The following is a 25,995-nucleotide window of genomic DNA, read 5'->3' on the forward strand; positions in this document are numbered from 1 at the left end:
TTATATAAATATCTTTATTAGAACATGAACAAATTAAACCTTTAAATACTGAACCTGAACACTGTGTGTTTAGGATCAGAACATGCACCTCATCATAAATCTGAGCCATGAGTTCATGACGGAGCTGTCGATGCAAGAGATGTGATTGGCTGGTTTTCCCGTGACATCACACAGCAACCCGGGTCTCTGCAGAAGGTGGAAACATGAAACAAATAGTGAGATATGTGAAGGATGGTGGAGCAGCTGTGTTTACCATCACTAACTAGTCCTTTGAGCCTGAGCAGCTCAGTCACTCCAAACCCACCACTGAGTGTGGAGGTGGTCTACAAACATCTCCCAACATCCAGCAGACAACCGCTCACACACATTGTCCATTCCTCCTTACAAACATACATCTTCACACTGCTGTGAGCAGCTGGGGGTCTGCTATAGGCTGCTCTCTCTCTCTGCCTCACATGGTGCAGTGATCTGCTCCCATGGCTCCTCCGACCTCTACTATAGTGACCACATTCAGCTTCTCCTGATCACACCACGCTCTCAGCTCAGATATCAGTGTGTCTGGATATCTCTACATGGATGAAGAACTTGGTGCACATGGAAATCTCTGCAGATGTTCCAGAATACAGCAGCATGCTGCTCTTTAACCAGCCCAGAACACCACAGGTTCATGTCTCAACACTCCAATCATGTCCAAAACTCTTCTTCTGGCTCACAGAACAGTGAGAGAGCAGCTCCTGGACTCTCTGATCCAGAGCTCCAGTCCATCTGCCCCAACATGTCTCTACATCTACAGCTACACTCTTCTCTGAATGAAGGACCAACTCTGTATCTCTCAACTCAGAACACTCAACTGTTCAGGAACACTGAGGACCATGATCTGAACTGCTCTTTTGGTCTTCAGAGTCAGTCACATGGTGCCAGAGCACCTGATAAATGACTAATAATGATGTCATTAATCAATGGAGAAGAAAACTGATGAGATGACGCTCATTAGTGAGAGAGTGAGTGAGAGACATTCAGAGTGAGTGTATTGGAGGTGTGAACTGAACACCTAAACGGGAGCAGCTGATTGGCTGAACTGCTGCTCCTCAGTCTGATCTGAACTTTATGAAACAGGAAAAGCTAGTGTGGTCAGAGAGGGCGTGGCTAAACCAGACTTCATCCTGTTATCCTGGATCAGCTTCCCTGACTCTAAATATTTGTTTGTTTACCTTAACTCCCCTTTCTCTCTTTCCTGTAGCTGCTCCTCCTCCAGCTGAAAGGTGTCAGACTGCTCCCTGATTGGTTGGATGGTGGCAAGGAGGGCGGAGACAGTGAAGCAGGACAGGAAGTGGTTCTTCAGGGCTCGGTATGCAGGGTTAGCCGAGAAACACTCCCTGACCATTGGTCGCAGTGCTGAAATTAGCTCCGCCTCCTGCTGGTCCTCCTCAGGGATGGGACTTAGACCTGTAGGGTAAACGAAACAAATGCACCTCAGAGAGACGAGTGGTCCCCAAACACCGTGCCGTGGACCAATGGGTGTGTGTGTAATTTTCATCACTCCTGCTCACAAACAATCATTAATTTATAGTTGTCATTAATAATTAGTCAGTGATAGATTTGAATAATTTGGTAGTAAAGCATTGATCATTTTTGTAATAATTAACAAACCAACCCTCTAATATATATCTATTATAGCTGTCAAAGTTAACGCATTATTATCGCAAACATGTATTATCTTAATGCCAATAATTTCAACTTGCGTTAATCTCATTTTCTATTTTTTTAAAGGCATCCATTGGAGGTCAGTTCGTACTGTTGCTGGCTTGGTGCCACCTTATATAATGTTGCATTATGGGAGGTTGAGGCCTAACATGTGGGCAGTGCAGTTGTTCCTACACGCTCTCTCTCTCTCTCTCTCTCTCTCCCGTGTGTGAAGTGTGTTAGCGCCATGAATGCCGTTGAAGTGCAGCGTCCAGTGTGTGTCAGAGGAACAGGGCTCAGGACATCATGTGACTAGTTTATTTTATACCTCCATGTTGGCAGGAGAAGCCGACCATATGATAACCTGCTGTGTTTTATGGAGTTGGCATTAACAAAGGTCAAAGTTCAGATCTACAGTACCTGGACATCTACAACTACTTCCTGTCGTCCTACTCAGAGGAATGTTTGAGAACCAACAAAAGTCAGGAGGAAACAAATGGACAACGTGTTGATTAGTAATGAACCTTCAGCTTTGGTTTTACATGCTAATGATAACATCATCACAGTGGAGATTGTTCTGCTACTTCCTGCAGACTCGAGCTGTGACTCAGTAACAAACACATTTATCACACCTGACGGAGGCAATTACAGACTAGGCCTGGGCCTAAAACAAACTTTTCTGGACCATATATTGTCCCACAAATTATTGCCGATGAACCCTCTAGTCTCTGCATTCCTTCTATGTTAGTGAAGCTTTGCATGCATCACTCTTCATCGCTCTTCCCACGACTTCCTAAGCTCGTTTTTTAACATTCATTTCAAAGAGATGTTCAGCGGTTCTTCCTCGGAGAGACCAACGGTCAGTTTTGTTCTGCCTTGGACAGACAGACTGTCGGTTCTGTTCAGCCTCGGACAGACGGACTGTCGGTTCTGTTCAGCCTCGGACAGACGGACGGTCGGTTCTGTTCAGCCTCGGACAGACGGACTGTCGGTTCTGTTCAGCCTCGGACAGACAGACTGTCGGTTCTGTTCAGCCTCGGACAGACAGACGGACAGACAGACGGTCGGTTCTGTTCAGCCTCGGACAGACAGACGGTCGGTTCTGTTCCGCCTCGGACAGACAGACGGTCGGTTCTGTTCCGCCTCGGACAGACAGACCGTCGGTTCTGTTCCGCCTCGGACAGACAGACGGTCGGTTCTGTTCCGCCTCGGACAGACAGACGGTCGGTTCTGTTCCGCCTCGGACAGACAGACTTTGCCTGTGACAGACAGACGATCAATTCTTCCTCGGCCAGACAGATGGTCGGTTCTGCCTTGGACAGTCAAACTGTCAATTCTGCCTTGGACAGACAGACAGACAGATGGTCAGTTCTGCCTCAGACAGACTGACGGTCGATCCTGCCTCAGACAGACAAACGTCATTTCTGTCAGACAGACCGATGATAGAACACAGTCAGGACGCACTGAGGACAGTCCGCTGCGGTCGCGAGTCGCACCGGGGGTGAGGATCCAGGGTAACAAGTAGAACAACGTGGCAGTAACATGCACGCTTCAACCTGTGCAAAGAAAAATTGGTATTCAATAGACCAGCTTAGTCTACTTAGACTTGCACCAAACCAGCTGCTAAGCTAACAGTGCTAACAGCTGATTCACCTTAAACAAACAGGTTTCATGCCTAAAAGACAGGTTTATGCTATGACGCTGCAGGAGGGTTTACTGAGAGTGGAGGAGGTGAAAGAGATGCAGAAGAAGAGGAGGAGCTGGAACAGTACAAAAGGATTAGTGATGCAACCATCACTGGATCCATAGAACACGCTGGAGGCATACCATCCCTTAATCAGGAGAACACCAGAAAACCAGAATTTGACCTAATCAGCTTTGAAGAACATTAGGAAACATACCATCAAGCACAAGTTTAAAGGTTCCAGTGTTTGAATGAATGAGGAGTGCAAGTGGAAGATCTGTAAGACACCTGAGCAGGAGGCCATGGTTTTTGTTGTAAATGTCCCACTAACGTACTACCCACTACAAACTCAATGAGTACAATATATACTGTCTACTATATACTAGTATGATTAGGATGATAAGAGTTCCCACTGAAGTAAACTTCCAAGTTTCCCAAGATGCATTTGTAACCTACAAGGACAAAAACCTGAAGCACACTAAGACTAAATATCTCTGTTGATTCTCCACCTTTGAAAGTTCTGAAAGCATTTTAAGTGAGAAAGTGACCAAGTAGAACATCAACATTTGATGCATAAAACTCACATATACACATCTCACAGGTTTTTAGAGACCCTCCATTGTGCTACAGACAAAACTACCTGTGAACTTCAAAACAAGAGCCCTATTTACTAGAGTTGTACCATCTAAGGAACCTCACGATTCAATTAATTAATCAATGATTATTGATGTATCTTATTTTACCCTGAGTAAAGTTTTTTTTTCTCCTCACTTTGTAGCTACTTCATACTTTTAAACAAAGAATATGTGTCGGTATCCATTAATTAAATTAATCAAACAAATGTACCTCCATTATCTTTATTTATGTCAAATCACCAAATCCAACAGTAATCATATTACAAAAGGAATACATGTAAAAACATAAAAAAAAAACATTAGCTTATTCAGGTAATTCTATCTGATCTAACACAAAAGCTATCTTATTCAGTAAAGATTTCCAAACAAAATCTTCAATAAGTATAATAAGCATAAATCCCACAAGAATCTAAACATTTTGCTCTGCACAATCAAAGCAGGTAACCTAGTCCACGGCAACAGGAAACGCAGAGTTGGGAGTAGGACGGTGCTGTAAAGCTTGCAGCCTGAGAGCCACCTTCACTGCCGGGCCCTTCCAGGCTGACCCAGATCCGGTTATGGCGCACTGTCACGGACCAGCCAGGGACCTGGAGACACTGGTGCCAGGAATGCATAGATACCTCTTGGCCAGCTTTGAAATCATAGTATACATCACTTGATTCAAATGCTACTTTTTATCCCGAATGAGTGACTCTCATGCTTAGTAACTGTAGCTTAAGAGTAGCTGCCGCTATCACCACCTTCACCTGGTCCGTTCCTTAAGATGTCCGGGCGGCATACATGACTTTCACTTACGTTCTGCGAGCAGCGGTCGTGTTCTTGTCATTCAGCTATGATGAAAAACAATCATTTTTGAACATTTATGAATAGTTATCAAATCATTACATTTCGAATCACGATTGATCTAATAATCAATGTATTGGCGAACTTCCACAATTTACAAAAGTGTTTAAAACAACTAATGGAAAACAAGAAGCGATGCTATTATTTTGAAAAGGGGATGTTTGATTTTTAGCTTGAAGCCGGTCCCAGGACTATTTTACATTCCGCTCGCAATGTATCATGGGATGGTTGACTAGTGTGCCCACCGTGCACACTAAAATGTCCCCATATAGTATACATATGGGTATTTCTCACCTACTCAGTCTTTTCACACCATCTATTGTGAACTCACTACATACTCATTTAGACATCACACTTAGTATGAGTAGTATGTTAGGATGACATCATCAACACACACACAGGGTCTGTACCATAAAGGCAATCACATACCTGGTCTCTGATTGTCCTTGAGGGTGAGGCTTGATTGAAAGCTGTCCTGTCCACTCAGCAGCTGTTTGGAGGAGGTAATCAGAGCCTTCCTGGTACGAAGCAGCTCACTGAGTGCTTTCAGAGTGCATACGGAGGGTGGAAGATAGGGCCCGCCCCCCCTTCCATTCAACCAATCCAGGAGCCCCGCATCAGGCTTCAGGAACAGCAGGGACCAATCAGTGTACAGATCCTTCTTCCTGAGAGAGGGAGCTGGGACTACCTTTTGGAAAGCAGAGGGCGGGGCCTGCCACGGACCAACGAAGACCAGGACTGAAGGAGCTGATGGAGGAACGGAGATGCAGGAGGAGAGTGGAGCAGGAGATGGAGGTGCTGATGAAGGTGTGGAGCTCCTCTTTCTCTTCTTCTTCTTCTTCTTCAACTCATCCTACAAAGAAGAAGAGAGCCGACCTGAGTCAAATTAACCCTTACCACTGACTAGTAAGTTGTTAACCCTTACCACTGACTAGTAAGTTATTATTAACCCTTACCACTGACTAGTAAGTTATTAACCCTTACCACTGACTAGTAAGTTATTAACCCTTACCACTGACTAGTAAGTTATTATAAACCCTTACCACTGACTAGTAAGTTATTATTAACCCTTACCACTGACTAGTAAGTTATTATTAACCCTTACCACTGACTAGTAAGTTGTTATTAACCCTTACCACTGACTAGTAAGTTATTAACCCTTACCACTGACTAGTAAGTTATTAACCCTTACCACTGACTAGTAAGTTATTAATCCTTACCACTGACTAGTAAGTTATTATAAACCATTATCACTGACTAGTAAGTTATTAACCCTTACCACCGACTAGTAAGTTATTAACCCTGGCCACCGACTAGTAAGTTATTATTAACCCTGGCCACTGAATAGTAAGTTATTATTAACCCTGGCCACTGACTAGTAAGTTATTATTAACCCTTACCACTGACTAGTAAGTTATTATTAACCCTTACCACTGACTAGTAAGTTATTATTAACCCTTACCACTGACTAGTAAGTTATTAACCCTTACCACTGACTAGTAAGTTATTAACCCTTACCACTGACCAGTGTTGGGAACGTTACTTTAAAAAAGTAATTAGTTATAGTTACTCACTACTTGTTCAAAAAAGTAACTGAGTTAGTAATTTAATTACTCTATAATAAAAGTAAATTTGCGTTACTGTTAAAAAAAAAAGTTGCTAGATGCCAAAGAATTCACATTTTTTAGATGCGTGTGTCGTGAGGTGCTTCATTAAATTTGAGTTGCTTACAAAGGATGTCGACAAAGTCTTTTCTCCTGGTTATAATGTACACTTCACATTTACGTTCTTGCCTTTGACCACAATTAATTTAAAGTAGTGTTTGTATCGTCACCTTAAAAATGCCAACTTTTCATCAGACTGCTCCACGCTCGCCTTCTCTGCTGCTTCATCCAATCTGCTGTGTGTGTGTGTCGCGTGTGCTGGCACGACGCCTTAGCCAATCATAATCGCTCACCTTGTTTTTAACCCGCCTCCTCTTGCTGGCACATGTGTAAAAACACTGGCTCTGATTGGCTACCATGAAACATGACACCGCCTAAGCCAATCATAAACGCTCACCTTGTTTTTAACCCGCCTCCTCACAACAGCTGAGTAAGAAGCCAGGGTTGCTTTCGGATAACAGTTTATTTAATCAATGCATGTAACGCACCGCATTTAACGTTCAGTAACAATAACGGCATTGTAATGGCGTAAAAAGTAATTTGTTAGATTACCCCGTTACTGAAAAACAATCGCCGTTACATAATGCCGTTATTTTAAACACCGTTATTCCAAATACTGCCACTGACTAGTAAGTTATTAACCCTTACCATTGACTAGTAAGTTATTAACCCTTACCACTGACTAGTAAGTTATTAACCCTTACCACTGACTAGTAAGTTATTAACCCTTACCACTGACTAGTAAGTTATTAACCCTTACCATTGACTAGTAAGTTATTAACCCTTACCACTGACTAGTAAGTTATTAACCCTTACCACTGACTAGTAAGTTATTAACCCTTACCATTGACTAGTAAGTTATTAACCCTTACCACTGACTAGTAAGTTATTAACCCTTACCACTGACTAGTAAGTTATTAACCCTTACCATTGACTAGTAAGTTATTAACCCTTACCACTGACAAGTAAGTTATTAACCCTTACCATTGACTAGTAAGTTATTATTAGGCTTGAGCGCCTCTTGCTCTAAGTTATGAACTATTGCCACTGACAAGTAAGTTATCATTATTATAGATAATTATTATTATTTTCTAGATTATTCATGTATTATTATAGATTATTATATTATGTGAGGTGCCCTCAGGAGCTCTAATCCCCAATGAGCCTCATCTAAAATCTGATTTACTTTCCAGGATTCAAATTCACAAAGATGGATACATATGAGAGATGTAGTTACTACTTAGTAAAGTTAAATACTGCTGATAAAGTTTTCAAATTAATTAGTAGTACTTAAGGTTTTGTTTGTTTGTTTGTTTGTTTTATGTTATTTTTGGTTTATTACCTTTTTTATTGCCCTTTCTTTCTATATTTGTATGTAATACTGAACTGTTTTGTAAGTATGAGTATAGTTGAAAATTGTATCACTTTGAAAAAGTCCATAATAAAATATTTATCAGGGGAAAAAAAAAAAAAGAGTATCAAATTAACCATCTTTAAGTGTTGTATATCTGCTGTATGGTCAGTGGTAAGTTATATATAGGATATATTTTTAAAAACGCAAGGTAGATTGTCTATCAAATTTAATGAAAATGAAACAATTGCATGTTGAAACCTCAAAATTTCCTACATTTTTAAGTTACTGGTAGCCTTCCTTATTACCTTACCCTCTAATTAAAGTGAAACTGTGAAATCTTAGTATTTAAAAAGTGCTTTTCTAACTGGTAGCCCTTTGGACTATACTGTACCTGTGAAGTAGTTAATAGTTTTAAAAAGGTTGGTGACCATTTTTATAGACAATTATTGATAGATTATTATAGTGAAACCGTTTCAGTGAGTCCAGTGTGAGGAACATCAGGATAGTAAGAAAGGCTTTGATTCATAGAAGATTATTGTAAAATGAAGAAAAGAGCTCACATTCTCGCTGGTGGACCCCTGTTGTTCTCGGACCTTCTGACTTGGTTTTCGGGTCCTCTTCCTGTCCTGGATCAGACCTTTATTACTGATGGCGGGTTTAGGGCGCTGACCTCTGGAGGCAGAGTCACTGAGTTCAACCTTTAAAAGGGCGTCAGAGTTCAGAGCCGAGCGGCATGGACTCTGATTATTGGTCAATACAGAAGGAGGTGGAGCTAAACTGAGGCCTGAGGGCGAGGTCAGCGTGCTGGGCGAAGGTAGGACAATGACGTGGGCGAGGCTTTGGGGGGCCTCCTGTGGAGAGAAGAGTTTATACCATCAGTGTGAAAGAGAAGTGAGCAGCAGGAAGTCCAACAGATCACCTTCTGATTTCACTCACTCACTCAGTCATTCATTGGACTCACCTGAATGCGAGTAAGGCAGGCAGAACTGTGGACAACGGGCGCTGGGTCCTGATTAACCAGTGAAGGCGTTCTTCCTGTGAGAGCAGCTGTGACCCCGCCCACTTTCGAGTAGGCTTGTGATGTGATCACTTCCCTCTTCACTTCCTTCATCAGCATCAGCAGCGACTCCTCAGAGAGTCGGCTCTTCTCCACTTGTTCCCTCAGGGCATCCGATACGATACGCAGCTGCCGCTCTGGGACCAGCAGGTTTCCGACCCACGGCGTAACAGCGGCCTGCAGTTGGTTGTTTAGTCTGGCATCATTTAGTGGTCCTGAGTTGACTCGCCGACCACATTGGGTGGTACGGCGTGGGCGGTGCTTTCCATTATCGAGCGACCGAAAGAGGCGGCGTATGTGAGCCTGAAGCTGCTGTAGAGTCATCATCAACAGAGAGGATGTGCGATGGCGCTCAGCTGCTTTGAGCTCTGCAGGAGGGGCGTACAGCGCTGTGACACTGCCGCTGTTTCCCACCAAAGTGCAGCGAACGCTCTGACCTCCAGGCTCCGCAGCTGATGGAGGGGCCACATGTCTGAAGGTCAGCACGTCTAACGATGAAGGTCCCTCTGCAGGGATCCACGCACTCATTGGAGGGACACTGTACTCATCCTCCACCTCATCCTGGTCCAGTTCCACGTTGTTCTTCACTGTGTCTTCCTCACTGCTGTCCATGTAGTCCACCTCCTCTTCCTCAGAGTTCCCCTCCTCCTCCTCTTGCTTCACTTTGGTGCTGGAGGCTGGGGTCCACCTCACTGCTCTGTCCTGTGAACATCACAAACACACCACAGATGAAGAAGACTTTAGGAGAACACGTGAGGTGTATAATCCAACCTGAATCTTTCTCAGAGCTCTCCAGGCTCTCAGACACTGGGCGTCGTTGCGTTGAGGAATCTCAGCGGAGATCTTTGACCAACGACCTACAGCAAGAACACAGCAGAAAGTTAGAATCATCCATCAGTGAAACAATACGCTGTATCATTAAATTAGTTTGACTAACCCACTCCGTGTTTCTTCACCAGCTGCAGAAGAAGCGTCTTCTCCTGAGAGTCGAACGGACCTTTTTTCAATCCCTCCTTTAGACAGTCCAGATACCTGCAGACACCAGATACTAACTAACCATCACTAGGTACTGTACATTAACCAGATACTAACTAACTAACCATAACCAGATACTAACTAACCATCACTAGGTACATTAACCAGATACTAACCATAACAGATACCAACAAAACATCACCAGATACTAACTAACCATCACTAGGTACATTAACCAGATACTAACTTACGAACCATAACCAGATACTAACTAACCATCACTAGGTACATTAACCAGATACTAACTTACGAACCATAACCAGATACTAACTAACCATCACTAGGTACATTAACCAGATACAAAATAACCAAAACAGATACCAACAAAACATCAAAAGATACTAACTATCACTAGGTACATTAACCAGATACTAACTTACGAACCATAACCAGATACTAACTAACCATCACTAGGTACATTAACCAGATACAAAATAACCAAAACAGATACCAACAAAACATCAAAAGATACTAACTATCACTAGGTACATTAACCAGATACTAACTAAGCATCACCAGATACTGACTATCCCAGTGCTTCTCATTTATTTTCTGTAAGGCCCCCCAGAGGAAGAAGAAAATATTTTGTGCATCAATTTGCCTGAAATTAAAAAAAAAAAAGTTTTATTCGCTAAGTACAGTTTAAAAACAATACAAGGAATTTCTCTCGATGGATGGTGCAAAGAACAAAAAACAAAAAAACAGAAACACTATAATAATAATAATAATAAATATAAAGGATGGAAATATACATATATACAAGTGCTGCAGGTAAATTTGACCGACTTGAACCATTTAATACTGAAAAATAAAATTCAATGAACTCAATAAATATTAATAAATTCAAATTAACCAGCAACATTAACTCAGGAGCACGATATATAAAACACTTTAACCTACAAAACTAAAATAAAACAACTTGTGCTGATTGACAAAAAAGTACATCCTCACACAGGGAGTTTGTTTTTTCAAAACGTACATAAGCAATAAAAAAATAGTCTTTGTTGCTGGTAGTTGCTTCATCGAATTGTAAGTTAAAACATTTGTCTTGAAGATGTTGTCCGCTGCCAACATTTTTAGACAGTGAACACACCAGTCTTTCCTCCTCTCCTACCGTAGTCATATTGAAACCAAGGGCTACATACGCTGTGTCATATTTCCTCATCTTAACTTTCGGGAGATTTTAGTTTGTCATCTCTCTCCGCCTTTCTTTTCACCCCTATCTTTCCATGGTGTCTCTTTAGAGTTTGTTCAATGCAAATCATATCTCCTGCTCTATGTTGTGTGTGCTCATGCTCGGTGCATCGCACAACGATTTGAGAACAGCTGGACTAACCTTAACCAGATACTAACTAATCATCACCAGATACTAACTAACAATTACCAGGTACATTAACCAGATCCTAACTAACCATCACTAGGTACATTAACCACATACTAACTAACCATCACTAGGTACATTACCTGATACTAACTAACCATAACCAGATACTAACTATCAATCATCAGATGCTAACTAACCATCACTAGGTGATATGTGATTACAGAATTTCTCCTGGTCAGTTCTGGTCAAACTGCCCTAAGGAGGCCAGATACTAACATAATGATAACATTTACCAAGGCCTCTTCTCAGAGGCTCCATCATTGTTATGGCTAGCGCCATCAGCAGCATACAAATACCCTGAGAGCACAGAACAACTACACAAACATGGAAACCTTTGAATCCCAGACCAGTCTGCCCCAAAAACCCTTCGACCAAATAAACCCTGTGTCCGCATTTGACCTGTAACCTTTCAACTTGACTCTGTCTCATTTCATTTAAAACTGACACAACAGTAGGTATATTAACCAGATACTAACTAACCATAACCAGATACTAACGAACTATCACTAGGTACATTAACCCGATACTAACTAACCATCACCAGATACTAACTAGATACTAGGCATCGCAAAAATTGGAAAGGAAGTGGCTCTCTTTAAACATGGTAGAAAGTCATATTGCCCGGAGAAAGAGTTTGTCAGGCTATAAAAAAGCTCCTTGCAAAGCTATAACTTCCTACTCAACTTCAATAGTAGCCAGGCTCACCAAAAGCCACAGCTCTGTTGACGCCTCTATTCCTGTCAACCTGAGCAGTGATGACTTCATTAACTTCTTTAGCTTTGTTTCTAATTGTTAGAATTTAATCAGTAATGTCCCCCTGCAGGAGTGCTCAATAATTTGTTAAACAAAGCAGCTCCTGAAATAACCCCAACATGTAGCTTTTATTTACAAAGTTTCACTCCAATTGATCTATCTGAACTCACCTCAATAGTTAGTGCTTCTAAACCAACAACCTGTTTTTGGATCCAATCCCAACTCCACTGTTTAAAGATGTGTTTCCACTAATTGCACTAATGTGGTGAACTTGATTAATACATCTCTAGTAACAGGTTATGTGCCACAGGCCTTTAAAACCACTGTAATCTATCAAACCTCTCCTTAGAAAACCTACCCTTTATCCAAGTGACTTGTCCAATTTTGTCCATACAGCGCCGCTGGCCACCGTAGAGGATAGATGGCGCAGATGGGCACGTAGCACCGCGGGCCCCAGGGATGCGCTGAGCAGGACAGCCAGAAACCCACCCCGCTGCACCCCCTGAACCATGCCGGCCCCACAGAGCACGGCGGCACCCCCACCCCCCAGGCAACACCCCCACAGCCCAGGGACCATGAGAATAGGACAGTAGGCCAGTGCAGAGACACCCAAGCTACCCAGGCTAAACCCCTCCCTCAAGCCCAGGGAGGGCCAGGTCCACAGTTGGATTAGTGTTAGTAAAGAGTGGTGCTGGCAGGCTAGATCATCAGGCCAAAAAATATGATTTAATGCATTTATAAAAGCAGGTTGTTTAATTTTTTTCTGAGAGCAGACATCTTTTCCATGGAAATTAATTCTATGAGGAGATTTTGCCATTGGTTGATGATTAAGGATTTGTTATCCTTCCAATTCACTAACATTGTTTTTTTTGGCTATGGATTGCGATTGGTTTGCTGGAAGATCAAGCATCGTGAGGTCTCCTATCAGACAGATTTGGAGATGTTTTTGTCATCTTAAAAGTATTGCAACAAATTTTCTGTCCAGAAATCGGTGTTTGTGGTGAATGAAAGTTCAGCTTCCCATTTAGCGACTGGTAAGTGATTAGAGTTAGTGTTCGAGACTGCTCTGTACATTTTTGAGTGTTTTTTTTTTTTATTTTGGAGTATTTTTCTTAATTGTCTCTGTTACTTGTAAGTACTGTAAAACATTACTTTTATTTATATTGAATGTCTGGGTTAGATTGTTATATGTCCTGAGCCTGTGATTTTCGAAGAAGTCTCAGAGATGAATGATTCTGCTCTCGTCCCATGTCTTCACGTAAAGTGGTGTTTTTCTATTTCCAAAATTGGGATTGTGCCAAATTGGAGACAGCATGCTAGGTTTTAATTGAACCTTTGTTATGTCTAGGGTTTTCCACCATGCAGTCAGGGTGGAGGCAATCAGTAGGTTTTGAAAACAGTTGTGACATTTAAGGGTTGCAGTGATAAAAGGGAGATTGGAGAGTTTAATATGTTTGCAGTCTAACTGTTCTATTTCTAGCCAGGTGTTGTAGTATTCTTTTGGTTTTAGCAGAAAAAAAAACACTACCTGCCGAGCGAGTCAACAGAGCAAGTTGGATGCAGAGCTGAGGCGGAGAACAAAGTTTGGCTGAAGTTCTCAGACGTGCTGCCACACGTTTGAGAATAAAGGAGCTCATATATCATCCTACATTTGCTCTGTTTGGAAGAGACAAAACGTATCGTTAGCCCCTCTGGCAGCCAGCCTGATGCTAGCGTGTGTGCACAAATGTTTGTGTTCGCCCACGAGTGTTTGTGTGCGTGCGCGTTTGTGTGACTTGCGTGTGCGTTTGTGTGTGAGAGATACTTTTTTATTGTAATTTCATCAGCTTAAGCAGCATTTAAATGTGCTTTATACATAGACTTACCGTAACATGTACACAAAGTTAGTAATAGTTTAAAGATAAAGCTTGGTCTGTAATGGAGTGAGGCTGGATTAATTGGATTAAGACGGGGGTTAAAGTAATTTATCACATCTACTCACATTTGTTTGATATTTTAAGATTTAAGTCACCTCCAAAAACTGCAATACATCCAGAACTCTGCTGCCCACCTCCTCACTCACACCAGGTTCAGAGAACACATCACTCCCGTCCTCCAACAGCTCCACTGGCTCCCATTTCAATACCGCATTCAATACAAACTCCTCCTCTTCACCTACAAGTCCCCCCATAACCTGGCCCCACCATATCTCACCGAGCTCCTGCAACAACACCAACCCACCTCTGCTCAGCCGACACCAACCACCTCACTCCCATCACTCGCACTAACCGCCGGACCATGGGGGACCGAGCCTTCGTCATCGCTGCCCCCACCCTTTGGAACTCACTCCCACCGCCCATTAGAAACTCAGACTCACTACCAAACTTCAAATCATTACTCAAAACCCACCTGTTCAAACTGGCTTTTTCATAAACTTCTTTTGTTTTGTTTTGTCTTATTTCTCGTGTAAAGCGTCTTTGAGTGTCCAAAAAAGCACTATACAAATTTGATCTATTATCATTATTTGATCTTATTAAGATTCTTGTACTTTATGTGTCAGTGTATGGTCTTTCCTTAACCTAATACTGCAAATCAAACAAGTTAATTGATGACATGATGTAACCACAGAGAGCAGCTGTGGTGACTGAGAGCATCCTATTCATGAATGTCAGTGACATGAGGCCTGTGTCCATGGTTGAAGATGAAGCTTCACTACAATGATCCTCACCTTAATTCCAGGTTACACACTTCCCTCAATGACACATTTTACAAAGATCATGGAGAGAAAATATGAAGAGATGACTAAATGTAACAAAAACTACAAACTGTCTCTCACTGTTGATGTAGCCAATGAAGTCTACCTTAGGGTGACCTGCCACTCCATTCACAATGGGACGAATGAGCTTAAATTAAAAAAAATAATTTGCTGCAACTCTAATAACTGGGTACAATCTCACCTGTCTCGGCAGGAACCGTCGGTACGACCAGGAACCTCCAAACAGATCCTAAACCAGTTCTTCGCTCCATGACGAGACACAGCCTGAAGCAGCAGCTGAGAGACAGACAGACAGACAGACAGTCTGTCAGTCTGACTGTCTCTGTCCCTGTCAGTCTCTATCTGTCAGTCTGTCCCTGTCTGTCTCAGTCCTGTATCGTCCCACCTGGTCCTCCTCTGCGGTCCATGGGCCTTTCTTCAGTCGTGGATCCAGAACGCCGGTCCAACGGTAGATGAGCTGATTGGGCTGTCGTCCCTCCATGAAGTAACTGACTGAGAAAAAGACAGGACCAATCAACACACAGAGCTTCCTGTGACATCACTGTGATGTCACTGATGACATTACTCTGAGTGTAAGGGATGAAGTTTCTGATCCTCATTCTGTCCACAAGCTCTCTAAGCAAGTCGTCCTCAGCCGGTGTCCAAACGCTGCGTTTCAGCGTGTCGGATATATAGCGCTGAAACATCTGGAGACACATGAAGGCCGTCCTCCCCGTCTGAGAGACAGACAGGTTAACAAAGGACAGACAGAAAAAGAAACAGACAGGTTAAAGAAAGACAGACATACAGGTTGAAGTAGGACAGACACAGAGAGAAACAGAGACAAGAAGGACAAACAGAGAGAGACAGACAGGTTCTTACTCCCAGCTCCTCAGCAATGCTGTCCCAGTGTCTGTGATGCCATTTCCTAGCAACCGCCTCTAGCTGCACCATCTCCTCAGGTTGCCATGGTAACTTGTTGATTGACGGGTGGAGGAAGTTTACCCAAAAACAGTGAATGTCCTCAGCGTATCTGAGCCCTTCAAACTAAAACACACAAAGATCTTCAGTTTGTAAACACTGTTTACACCCTGTATGGTTGTTTACATCAACATTGGAGATCTTCTGCCAATCATGCACTTCATATCGAACACCAATCATCTCCTCTTCCTTCTTCTCTCTGACCAATAAAAACAGAGAATGGAACAATTAGGGCACACACACACACACACACACAGATACATACACATACACATGCATCCACACACCTCAGCAACTCAATGTCTCGCTCTAAAGTGTTTATTTGGTCTCTGAGTCGTTGTTTGTCTGATTCCACAGCTGAAGACAGTCTGAGAGAGAGGAACTCCAACCTACAGACAGACAGACACTAACTGACATGTATCTGTATTAGGTTATTGATCATTGGCCAGTTATGGTTACTGATCATTGGTTAGTTATGGTTATTGATCATGGATCAGTTATTGTGGAGGTACTTTGACAGTTTAGGCTGAATCATCCTCTTCAGACGATCCTTCGATACACAATGAATGAGAAGTGACCTCTGCCAGCTCTGCCCTACACACACACACACACACACACACACAAGAATTACACAATAACATCATTTAATTTAGTGTGTGTGTGTGTGTGTGTGTGTGTGTGTGTGTGTGTGTTTACATCGTTTCAGTTTAAACTTGTTGTTTTCCAAACATCCTGTTATCTTGGAGTTTCGCCTCTTCGTCTCCTGATTGGCTGGAGGACCCTGGAACAGTCCAATCATTGTCAGTGCTGCATCTGTTATAGATGTCAGTACTGTGTATGTTTGTAGATGTCTGTACCAGGCCTGTCAGTTTGTCTTTGAAGTAGGGTTTCAGGAAGTGTCCCAGGTACATTGTGATTGGCTGCTGGTAGGAGGGGCAGCGGTTGTTCTGTCCTCTGGAAGGCTCTTTGATTGGTCCGCTGAGCTGACACATCAGCTCTCTCTGTAAACATGACAACACCTGTCAGTACCTACTGACCGTCAGTACTGTGCTGTTTGTCAGATTATTAAAGCTCTTTATAACCACCGAGGTCATCGGGTACAGACAGTTACAGATGGGTAAAGTCAGGTACAGACAGACACATTCTCAGAGGACACCACGTAGAAGCGTGTTCTCTCCTAATCTCATCACTGTTTTTGGCTCATTTTAGTCACTTTCACTCTTTTCTTGCAAAGTTTTTGCTACTTTTGGACCATTTTTTTCACCTGTTACTGATTTATGTCACTTTACTCATCTCCGGTGACTTCCGATGCTGACTCCGAATTTCGGCCAATACTTTAATGACTTTATCTGGTTCTCAGTGCCATTTTTTCTTGACTAGTTAAAGTCAGTAAACAGCTTTGCACGTCCTGCCCATGATGCCCCACCCCCCTGGCTCATGTAGTGATTGACAGCATGGTCAACCCATGATTGATTAACAATAACAAACAATAGATCAATAATATGTGTCGATGGCTGCTGACCAATGAGGATTGGCTGGTTGGCCAATTGGAAAAACTTTACAAAAACTGCTCCGCCCACAGAAGCCGACTGATTGGCCATGTCAAAATAATCATTAAAAAACAAACCAAGCGGACCGGCCCACTTCAGGTGGACGGCCCACCAGAAGGCCACATTCCACCTCTGGGTACAGACTGGGATCGAACCTCCAACCTCTGATCAGAAGGCAAGCCTCACTAGTGACAACTGTCTGTCTGTACTGACCAGCTGACTGTGTGTGGTCCTGTCAGTGTATTGACCTGCTGTACTTTCTGTTACTGACCTGCTGTCTGTAGTTCTGTGTCAGTAGTGTCTGTAGCTGTTCCAAGGTTTCTTGAATAACTTGCTGATAAACAAGATTCATCTGGAGACAAGAATCCACTGACGGCGACAGACCAAGTTCACTCTGTACAGACAGACAGACATGTTGTATCACCACCTACAGACTTCTACTGCTAATTTATGACATGTACTCACCTCACTGCTGAGGCCATCATCATCGTCTGAAACCACACACAAACATGTAAACAAAGGGAAAGGACGGTCAGTTACCTGAGTCACAGACAGAGGTGCAGACAGTCAGTTACCTGAGTCACAGACAGGTCTGTAGTCTCCCAGCACTTCCTCCAGGTTCTGAATCTCTTTCTGTAGTTTGTCTTTTTCAGCAAACAAACCTGAGGACTGAACCCACAGTGTCAGTATCTAAACCTGAGGACCGAACCCACAGTGTCAGTAGGTGTCTGTACCAGACTTACCCGTCTAACCGATGTCTCCTTACATTCAATGTCCTCGCTGTCCGACTCATCATCTGACAAGGGGAACAAACAGGTCAGTAATTTACAGATGTACAGACAGAGGTATAGACCTAAAACTACAGACCTGTCTCACTGCTCAGCAGCTCCAGTTCTCTCTGGCTCACGGACAGGTTTCTCTCCAGTTCTTCCACCTCTCTCTGGATCCGGTCTCTCTCTGCGCCCAGAGCTGCAGACATGTCTGTGTGGAGGGTCAAACAAACAGCTGTTCAGCTACAGACATGTCAGCTCTGCGCCAGGATAGCAGAGCTGAGACAGGGGGCTTCACGGCCGCCCCATGGCGTCTCGGCCAGCACTCCGCTGTGGTTTCACTTTTTGCTCGCTTTGGGTGAACTACGCATGCGTGTGTGTGTGTGTGCGTAATTCAGAATTACATTTACATTAGGAATTAAGTACAATGTCAGTTTAAAGAGGATTTAACTTTTATTCTAATTAAAGGGGAGTTAAAACTCCCATGTAAACGTGAGTGTCGCAAACTGTTTCTTAAGGCATAGCTTCATGCTGGTGCATTGCTTTTTCCCCATTTATTCATTTAAATATATGAAAACTAGGGATGTAACAATTCACTCAACTCCCGATTCGATTCACGATACTGGGTTCAAAATACGATTCTCTCATGATTTATTTTACAAAATGAGACTGAAAATATTCATTTTGTTTCTTTGAAAATAAAAATACTATTTTCTTTTATCTTTCATTGTCAAAAAAATCCCTTGATAAACTATGCAAAACAATGTAATTTAATTAAAAATAAATGAAATCAAAGAAATGGTACAAATGGAGAATAAGCCTATTCATTTAAATTCTGGCTCTACAGTAAACTATGCAAAACTGCATAATAGTTCCTTTTCTTTTTAAAAGTGCAACTGAAAATTTATTTTGTACCAATTGGACTTTAAAACAAATCCCAGATCAAAGAAATAATATAAATAAACAAACTATGGCTTTCATTCTCTCTCTTGTTTCTCCCTTTCCTCTCTGTGCCTCTCTTACCTTGGATTTCTTTCTCACTTCTTTCATTTTGTCTTGCTTCCACGCTTCTAGATTAAAACATGGCGGTGCGTTCTGAATTTTGAATTCTAAATAAATAGCGGCCTTCTCTGTAAGAAAAAAAACTAAAATAAAAATAATTAAATTACAATAATTTTTTTTTTTTAAAGTACTGCGATTCAATTTCAGAGTATCGATGTGAACTGTGACACCTTTGAATCGATTTTTAACTGCCTCACGATTAATCCTTACATCCCAATGAAAACACAACAGTTATCACTCTACTCATTTCACAACAAACCTAAATGTCCCTGACGTCCCACCTTCAAACTCAACCCCATTTGGCCATCCATGAAAAAGCTACTTAACCTCCCACTTTTCTATAGGAAGACATAATTCCTACAGGTTCTGCACAAGTTATCATTAATAGGTATGTCTCGATACAACTTTTTCACTTCCGATACAATGCCGATATTGCATAATTTTATTACTTATTTTGTAGTGTGGAATGTTAGAAAAGACTTAATCAAGTGACGTTACTCAAACAGAGAACAATAGTCAACAATTCAAGTTCACTTCAGTTAATTCTTACTGTCAGTACATGGTGTGAACAACTGAGGGTGGGGACAAAAACAACAAAAACATATAGGAGCTTATATGTGAGATTTTAGATGCAGTCCGATAAAATCCGTTGTTCATTTTCTGCCTGATACAGTGGGGCAAAAAAATATTTAGTCAGCCACCAATTGTGCAAGTACTCCCACTTAAAAAGATGAGAGAGGCCTGTAATTTTCATCATAAGTATAACTCAACTATGGGAGACAAAATGAGAAAGAAAAATCCAGAAAATCACATTTTAGGATTTTTTATGAATTAATTGGTAAATCCCTCTGTAAAATAAGTATTTTGTCACCTACAAACAAGCAAGATTTCTGGCTCTCACAGACCTGTAACTTCTTCTTTAAGAGGCTCATCTGTCCTTCACTCATTACCTGTATTAATGGCACCTGTTTGAACTCGTTATCAGTATGAAAGACACCTGTCCACAACCTCAAATAGTCACCCTTCAAACGTCACTATAACCAAGACCAAAGAGCTGTCAAAGGACACCAGAAACAAAATTGTAGACCTGCACCAGGCTGGGAAGACCGAATCTGCAATAGGTAAGCAGCTTGGTGTGAAGAAATCAACTGTGGGAGAGATTATTAGCAAATGGACAAACATACAAGACCACTGATGATCTCCCTCGATCTGAGGCTCCACGCAAGATCTCACCCTGTGGGATCAAAATGATCACAACAACGATGAGCAAAAATCCCAGAACCACACGAGGAGACCTAGTGAATGACCTGCAGAGAGCTGGGACCAAAGTAACAAAGGCTACCATCAGTAACATACTACGCTGCCAGGGACTCAAATCCTGCAGTGCCAGACGTGTCCCCCTTGCTTAAGCCAGTACTTGTCCGGGCCCGTCTGAAGTGTGCTAAAGATCATTTGGATGACCCAGAAGAGGATTGGGCAAATGTCATATGGTCAGATGAAACCAAAATAGAACTTTTAGGTAAAAACTCGTCGTGTTTGAAAGAGAAAGAACGCCATACCTACTGTAAAGCATGGTGGTGGTAACATCATGCTTTGGGGCTGTTTCTCTGCAAAGAGACCAGGACAACTGATCCGAGTAAAGGAAAGAATGAATGGGGCCATGTATTGTGAGATTTTTTTTTAAGGATTTTTTTTGGCTCTAGTGGCCTTTATATGACAGTTGCTTGACAGGAAAGGGGGTCAGAGAGAGCAGGGAATGACACGCAGGAAAGGGTCCCAGGCCGGGAATCGAACCTGGACCCGCTGCAGATGAGGAACTATAGCCTCTGTACATGGGGCGGGTGCTCTACCCACTGAGCTAAACACCGCCCCGTATCGTGAGATTTTGAGTGAAAACCTCCTTCCATCAGCAAGGGCATTGAAATTAAAACGTGGCTGTCTTTCAGCACAACAATGATCCCAAACACACCGCCTGGGCAACAAAGGAGTGGCTTCGTAAGAAGCATTTCAATGTCCTGGAGTGGCCTAGCCAGTCTCCACATCTCAACCCCATAGAAAATCTTTGGAGGGAGTTGAAAGTCCGTGTTGCCAGTGACAGTCACAAATCATCACTGCTCTATAGGAGATCTGCATGGAGGAATGGGCCAAAATACCAGCAACAGTGTGTGAAAACCTTGTGAAGACTTACAGAAAACATTTGACCTCTGTCATTGCCAACAAAGGGTACATTACAAAGTATTGAGATAAACTTTTGTTACTAACCAAATACTTATTTTCTACCATACTTTGCAAATTCATTAAAAATACTACAATGTGATTCTCTGGATTTTTTTTTCTCATTTTGTTTCTCATAGTTGAGGTGTACCTAACCTCATCTTTTTAGGTGGGAGAACTTGCAGAATTGGTGGCTGGTGTAGTCCTTACTTTACTGCTGCTCACCCTGTGCTATCCCACTTCTGTGACTTCAGTTTAAACAATGACCGTGATTAGAGCTCCCGTCGTCACAGACTGGACATGCATCGATCCTCCATATAATACTTCCCCTACTTCTTCTTAAGGATTGTTTTGATATTTTCGGTATTCCTTTCAGTTTGAGCAGAGGAGTTTATCACATCCACCATGAACAGTATGAAATTGTTCTCATCCACAATTAAAGTTTCCTTCTTACTCCGATTGCAACCTTTGCACTACTCAAGTTCAATGATTTTTCAAAACTTTTTCAAAATATTCAACCAAATTTCCATCACTTAGTTTTGAACCGCTAAGATCGATTCAAGACCATTAGAGCACAAAAATGAGTGGGCCTTTCCAGTGTACTAATGTAACAAAGGTCTGACAGTGTGCAATGGTTAGTAGCAAAAATGTGGCTTAGGGAATGCATCACTTCATAAAGCATCGTACAATGGTCCAATTGCCTTTGACATAGGGCTGGGCTATATGGCCTTTTTTTAAACATATCAATATTTTCAAGCTATATCACAATATACAATATATATCTCAATATTTTGCCCTTGCCTTGAGATGATGCTTAGATCCATAGAATCAAACCAGAATGGCAATACTCAATATATATTGATGTTTTCTCTGATTAATTGTAATTGGGGTTTCCCCTAGCTATTATAACATAGCGTACCTGTTAGTTTCTTTTTTTCAGAGGCAAACTCTTAAAATAAGGTAAGTCAGTTAAAGCCACATGCCAAACGTCACACAGGGACCTGTATTAACATAAGTGTAGAGAACAATATTATTTATAAAACAAATTGTGTATTTATGCACATTTTAAAAACAACTTCAACTGACCAGAGTGCTGTAGTTTTTTTAATTATTACAATTAACTATCAATTATTTATTTATTAATACTGACAATTGTGAATTTATCAGATACTGTTATCCAAAGTATTATAATATAACAGTTACCACTACTAACACACACATACGCTGTAATGATCGCCTTCTGAGGACTGTCCCTTTAAGGGCCCCATGGTAACGTAAGATCAGAGTTCAGTCAGACCTGCCTTCTACCTGATTTCTACTGAGCGCATAGATGTAGTTTTATGTTACTTTTCTGTTACCGTCCCATCTGAAACGACATAGAAGCAGTGTTTGAGCTTCCCCTGCATGCAATAAATATTTATTAAAAACTCAATATATCGCCCAGCCTTACTTAAACACCTATTTTGCAATATTTTAAAAAAACAAAAAAAACAATGCATCAGCTATTGAATGTAACATTAAACAACAACTAAATGCTACCATGTTTAATTATAAGATTATTATAAGATTTCAATTTGCAGACACATTTATCAAAAGTGATGTACTACACAGGGTGTTAGGGTTAAGGGACTTGCTTAACATCCCATAGTATTAGCAAAGGTTGGATTTTAAACATTAAAATAAAATTGGCTATATTTCCAAACCTTTCCCAAAACAGTTAAATTATTCCATGACTTTTCAAGACTGGAAAATCAGTTTTTCAAATTCCATAACTTTTCCAGGAATTTCATGACCGTGGGGACCCTGTCCTCTGCTTTCCTCACTGTCTCACTTGTTGTAGGTTTTCCACTACTTTCCTGTACTTTTCTAACAGCTTCAGCGTAACTCAAGCACTCGGACTGTTTTAACCTCTGCTTCTCTTTGGCTATGCACAATTGGGTTTTACCCATAGCTGTCAACCCCTTACATATTCAATGTGAGAGTCACGCAATCGGTTGATTTCACACGGACTGACTGCGCATACACATTTCTCACTCAAAGAAAAAAAAAAAAGTCTGTCCAAAATGTTCCGTGAAGACAGAACAATAGTTATTACAGCGGCCAGTAATTCCACATTTCCATTGGCGGTATCAGCTATACACGCGGTATACACTACTCGCGTTCGGGACCCGATACTGTTTTTCCGGAGCGTTTCTATTGAGCACCAACCTGTTAGAGATGGGCGATACATCGAGTTTTTAATAAATATCGATATATTTATTGAAGAGATATAGGATAGGACTATATCGTAATATCAATATAATTCACTTAACATTAAAAATTTCTTCGGTAGAGCCGCCAGTTTTGCCTTTTTCTGCTCTGTCTATCTTAACCCCGCCGCACCTCTCTCCCGCTCTGTCCCTCTGAGTGAAACTCAACACACATGCGCGCTGACGAAACACCCCCCTCCTCCTCTCACTCACCTCAGCAGCGACAACATTAGAGACAGAGTCGAAGAGTTAGTTAGTAAAAAAAAGAATAATGGTTAAATAATTTGGAAATGGTTTGGCTTCGAGTGTCACTGTGTGCGGGAGTGAGTGAGTGTGTGCGCGCTGTTGAGATCCGAGGTCTCTGCGGGTCAATAATGTTATGAACAGGGCTCAAAACAAGCAGGAAAATCAGTTTACCCCCCAGGATCAACCCCTCAAAGCTGAGGCACTTGTTTTTTCTCAAAGCCAATCTTCACTGAAGGAGAAAACTGTTATCTGGATCTTTATACATTTTAATTTATATTTTGTTGTGTGATTATGTAAGCTTCTGTATGTTGTTTCACATTAAATTTGTTTAGTAGTAATAAGCTAAAAGTTAGTTAAGGTCATTTGTAAATAGTTTAACGTTTGTTTTTGCACTTTTTTCTAAGTTTGTTTCTAATTTATTTTTTGTATCACTGTAGTGTATAAATACAGGTGTAATTATACAATAAACATTTGATATAGTGCACGTTTCTTTTATATTAGTAATTCATATTGCGCATTAATTTTGATACTATTGTTAATAGATTAATTTAAGCACCATGAAATCTGAAGAGACACTTGGGAGCCAAAAGAGTCTGAATTCCCATTATTGCTCTGTACGGATCAGGAAGAAGGCAGGATGACTCAACTCTGACCTTACGTTACCATGGTTACCTTAAAGGGACAATCCTCAGAAGGCGATCATTACAACGTGTGTCTGTGTGCGCGCAGTGGCAACTGTTTATATATTCTGTATCTGAAAAATTCACAATTGTCAGTACTAATTAATAAACAATTGATAGTTTAAAAAAAAAAAACTGAAGAGCACTGTGGTTTTTAAAATGTGCACAAATACACATAATTTTTTAAAATACATTTTGATATTGTTCTCTATACCTCTGTTAATAAAGGTCCCTGTGTGACATTTGGTATGTGGCTTTAACTGACTTCCTTTATTCTGAGGGCTTACCTCTGACAAGAAGAAACTAACAGGTAAGCTATGCTATAATAGTTAGGGCAATCCCCAATTACACCACAGAGAAAACATCAATATATATTGAGTATTGCCATTCTGGTTCGATTGTATGCATCACCTCAAGGCAAGGACAAAATATCGAGATAAATATCGTAATATAGCTTGAAAATATCGAGATGTTAAAAAAAAAAAAAGGCTATATCGCCCAGCCCTACAACCTGTCACGCAAAACTGTGAGACTCCATGGATTGCACTTTTTTGCTGTTATCCTCACAAGATTGCCAGCAAAAATCAATGGTGGCCAAATGCTTCCTTTCTGTGCGTGAGTTGATGACTCTACGCTGTGATGATCTATATTGCCAAAATAAAAAACTCAATATATCTTGAATCATGATATGTTGCCCAGGCCTAAACAACAACATTGTGCTCAGTCCCACTGAATCTCACTCCAAAGTTTTATTGAAAGTTGGCAGCTCTGTTTTACTCCCATCCTCACACATCACCAGCACATATACAGTTCTGCAGCTATGTGACCACTGTGTCTGTCTGTAGCTACAGGTCAGTCCTGTGTCTGTAGTTACAGCTCAGTCCTATGTCTGTCTGTAGCTACAGGTCAGTCCTGTGTCTGTCTGTGGTTACAGGTCAGTCCTGTGTCTGTCTGTGGCTACAGGTCAGTCCTGTGTCTGTCTGTGGTTACAGGTCAGTACTGTGTCTGTAGTTACAGGTCAGTATTGTCTGTTATCAGAAACCAAAACAATTCACATGCTCTCACCTGCACGAACTGCTCTCCTCCCGTCACACGCAGTTTGAACGTCGGTATATTTCCCATCAGGCTTTGCGGTACAAATAGCACGTGACCATGCGCTGACGTCACGGTGATTCATTTTCTTGAATCTCATTTTAAAACGCTTCATTTAATTATTGTAGGTACACATATTCAAGTTGGTTGTAACACGCCAATATCCAAGAAACAATTGTTATTATTTTTAGTAGCATCATCACGTGCTCAGTGTCTTTGATCATTATTTACATTAGCCACAACAAGGGACGGGGCAATTTCCAGACAGCTGTCACATATAACCTTGACAAAAGAGACTGAGAAGCGTTTAACTATGCACATTTTG

At 41.5% G+C, this 25,995-nt stretch overlaps 1 protein-coding gene across 3 annotated transcripts; it reads right to left on the reverse strand.

Moving 5' to 3' along the window:
• snapc4 (small nuclear RNA activating complex, polypeptide 4) lies at positions 1–25,707 on the reverse strand. 3 transcript variants are annotated; one of them, XM_028456418.1, is made up of 23 exons: positions 25,644–25,707; positions 18,225–18,338; positions 18,101–18,153; positions 17,933–18,026; positions 17,823–17,848; positions 17,629–17,751; positions 16,665–16,808; positions 16,504–16,588; positions 16,320–16,401; positions 16,095–16,196; positions 15,934–16,006; positions 15,709–15,873; positions 15,413–15,563; positions 15,233–15,339; positions 15,029–15,123; positions 9,858–9,952; positions 9,692–9,777; positions 8,825–9,622; positions 8,424–8,714; positions 5,534–5,698; positions 5,275–5,467; positions 1,212–1,446; positions 1–186 (listed from the first exon to the last, which is right to left on the reverse strand). In XM_028456418.1, the coding sequence occupies exons 2-23, from the start codon at positions 18,334–18,336 to the stop codon at positions 114–116; spliced, it is 3,348 nt and encodes a 1,115-aa protein (XP_028312219.1). In that variant the 5' UTR covers positions 18,337–18,338; positions 25,644–25,707; the 3' UTR covers positions 1–113. The 3 variants fall into 3 exon arrangements, with proteins under 3 accessions (XP_028312219.1, XP_028312218.1, XP_028312220.1); XM_028456417.1 differs by having other exon boundaries at positions 5,275–5,698; XM_028456419.1 differs by lacking the exons at positions 1–186; positions 1,212–1,446 and adding an exon at positions 4,382–4,832 and having other exon boundaries at positions 5,275–5,698.
• Between the last annotated feature and the right edge of the window lie 288 nt (positions 25,708–25,995).

This window comes from Gouania willdenowi, chromosome 9 (genome assembly GCF_900634775.1).
Source record: "Gouania willdenowi chromosome 9, fGouWil2.1, whole genome shotgun sequence".
NCBI classification, from domain to species: domain Eukaryota; kingdom Metazoa; phylum Chordata; class Actinopteri; order Blenniiformes; family Gobiesocidae; genus Gouania; species Gouania willdenowi.

Coding starts and splice junctions, on each gene's coding strand:
- snapc4 (XM_028456417.1), bottom strand. CDS start 18,336: ATGTCTGCAGCTCTGGGCGCAGAGAGAGACCGGATCCAGAGAGAGGTG. Junction 17,752..17,822: donor ATGATGGCCTCAGCAGTGAG/GTGAGTACATGT, acceptor CTGTCTGTACAG/AGTGAACTTGGTCTGTCGCC. Junction 15,564..15,708: donor GCATTGCTGAGGAGCTGGGA/GTAAGAACCTGT, acceptor TCTGTCTCTCAG/ACGGGGAGGACGGCCTTCAT.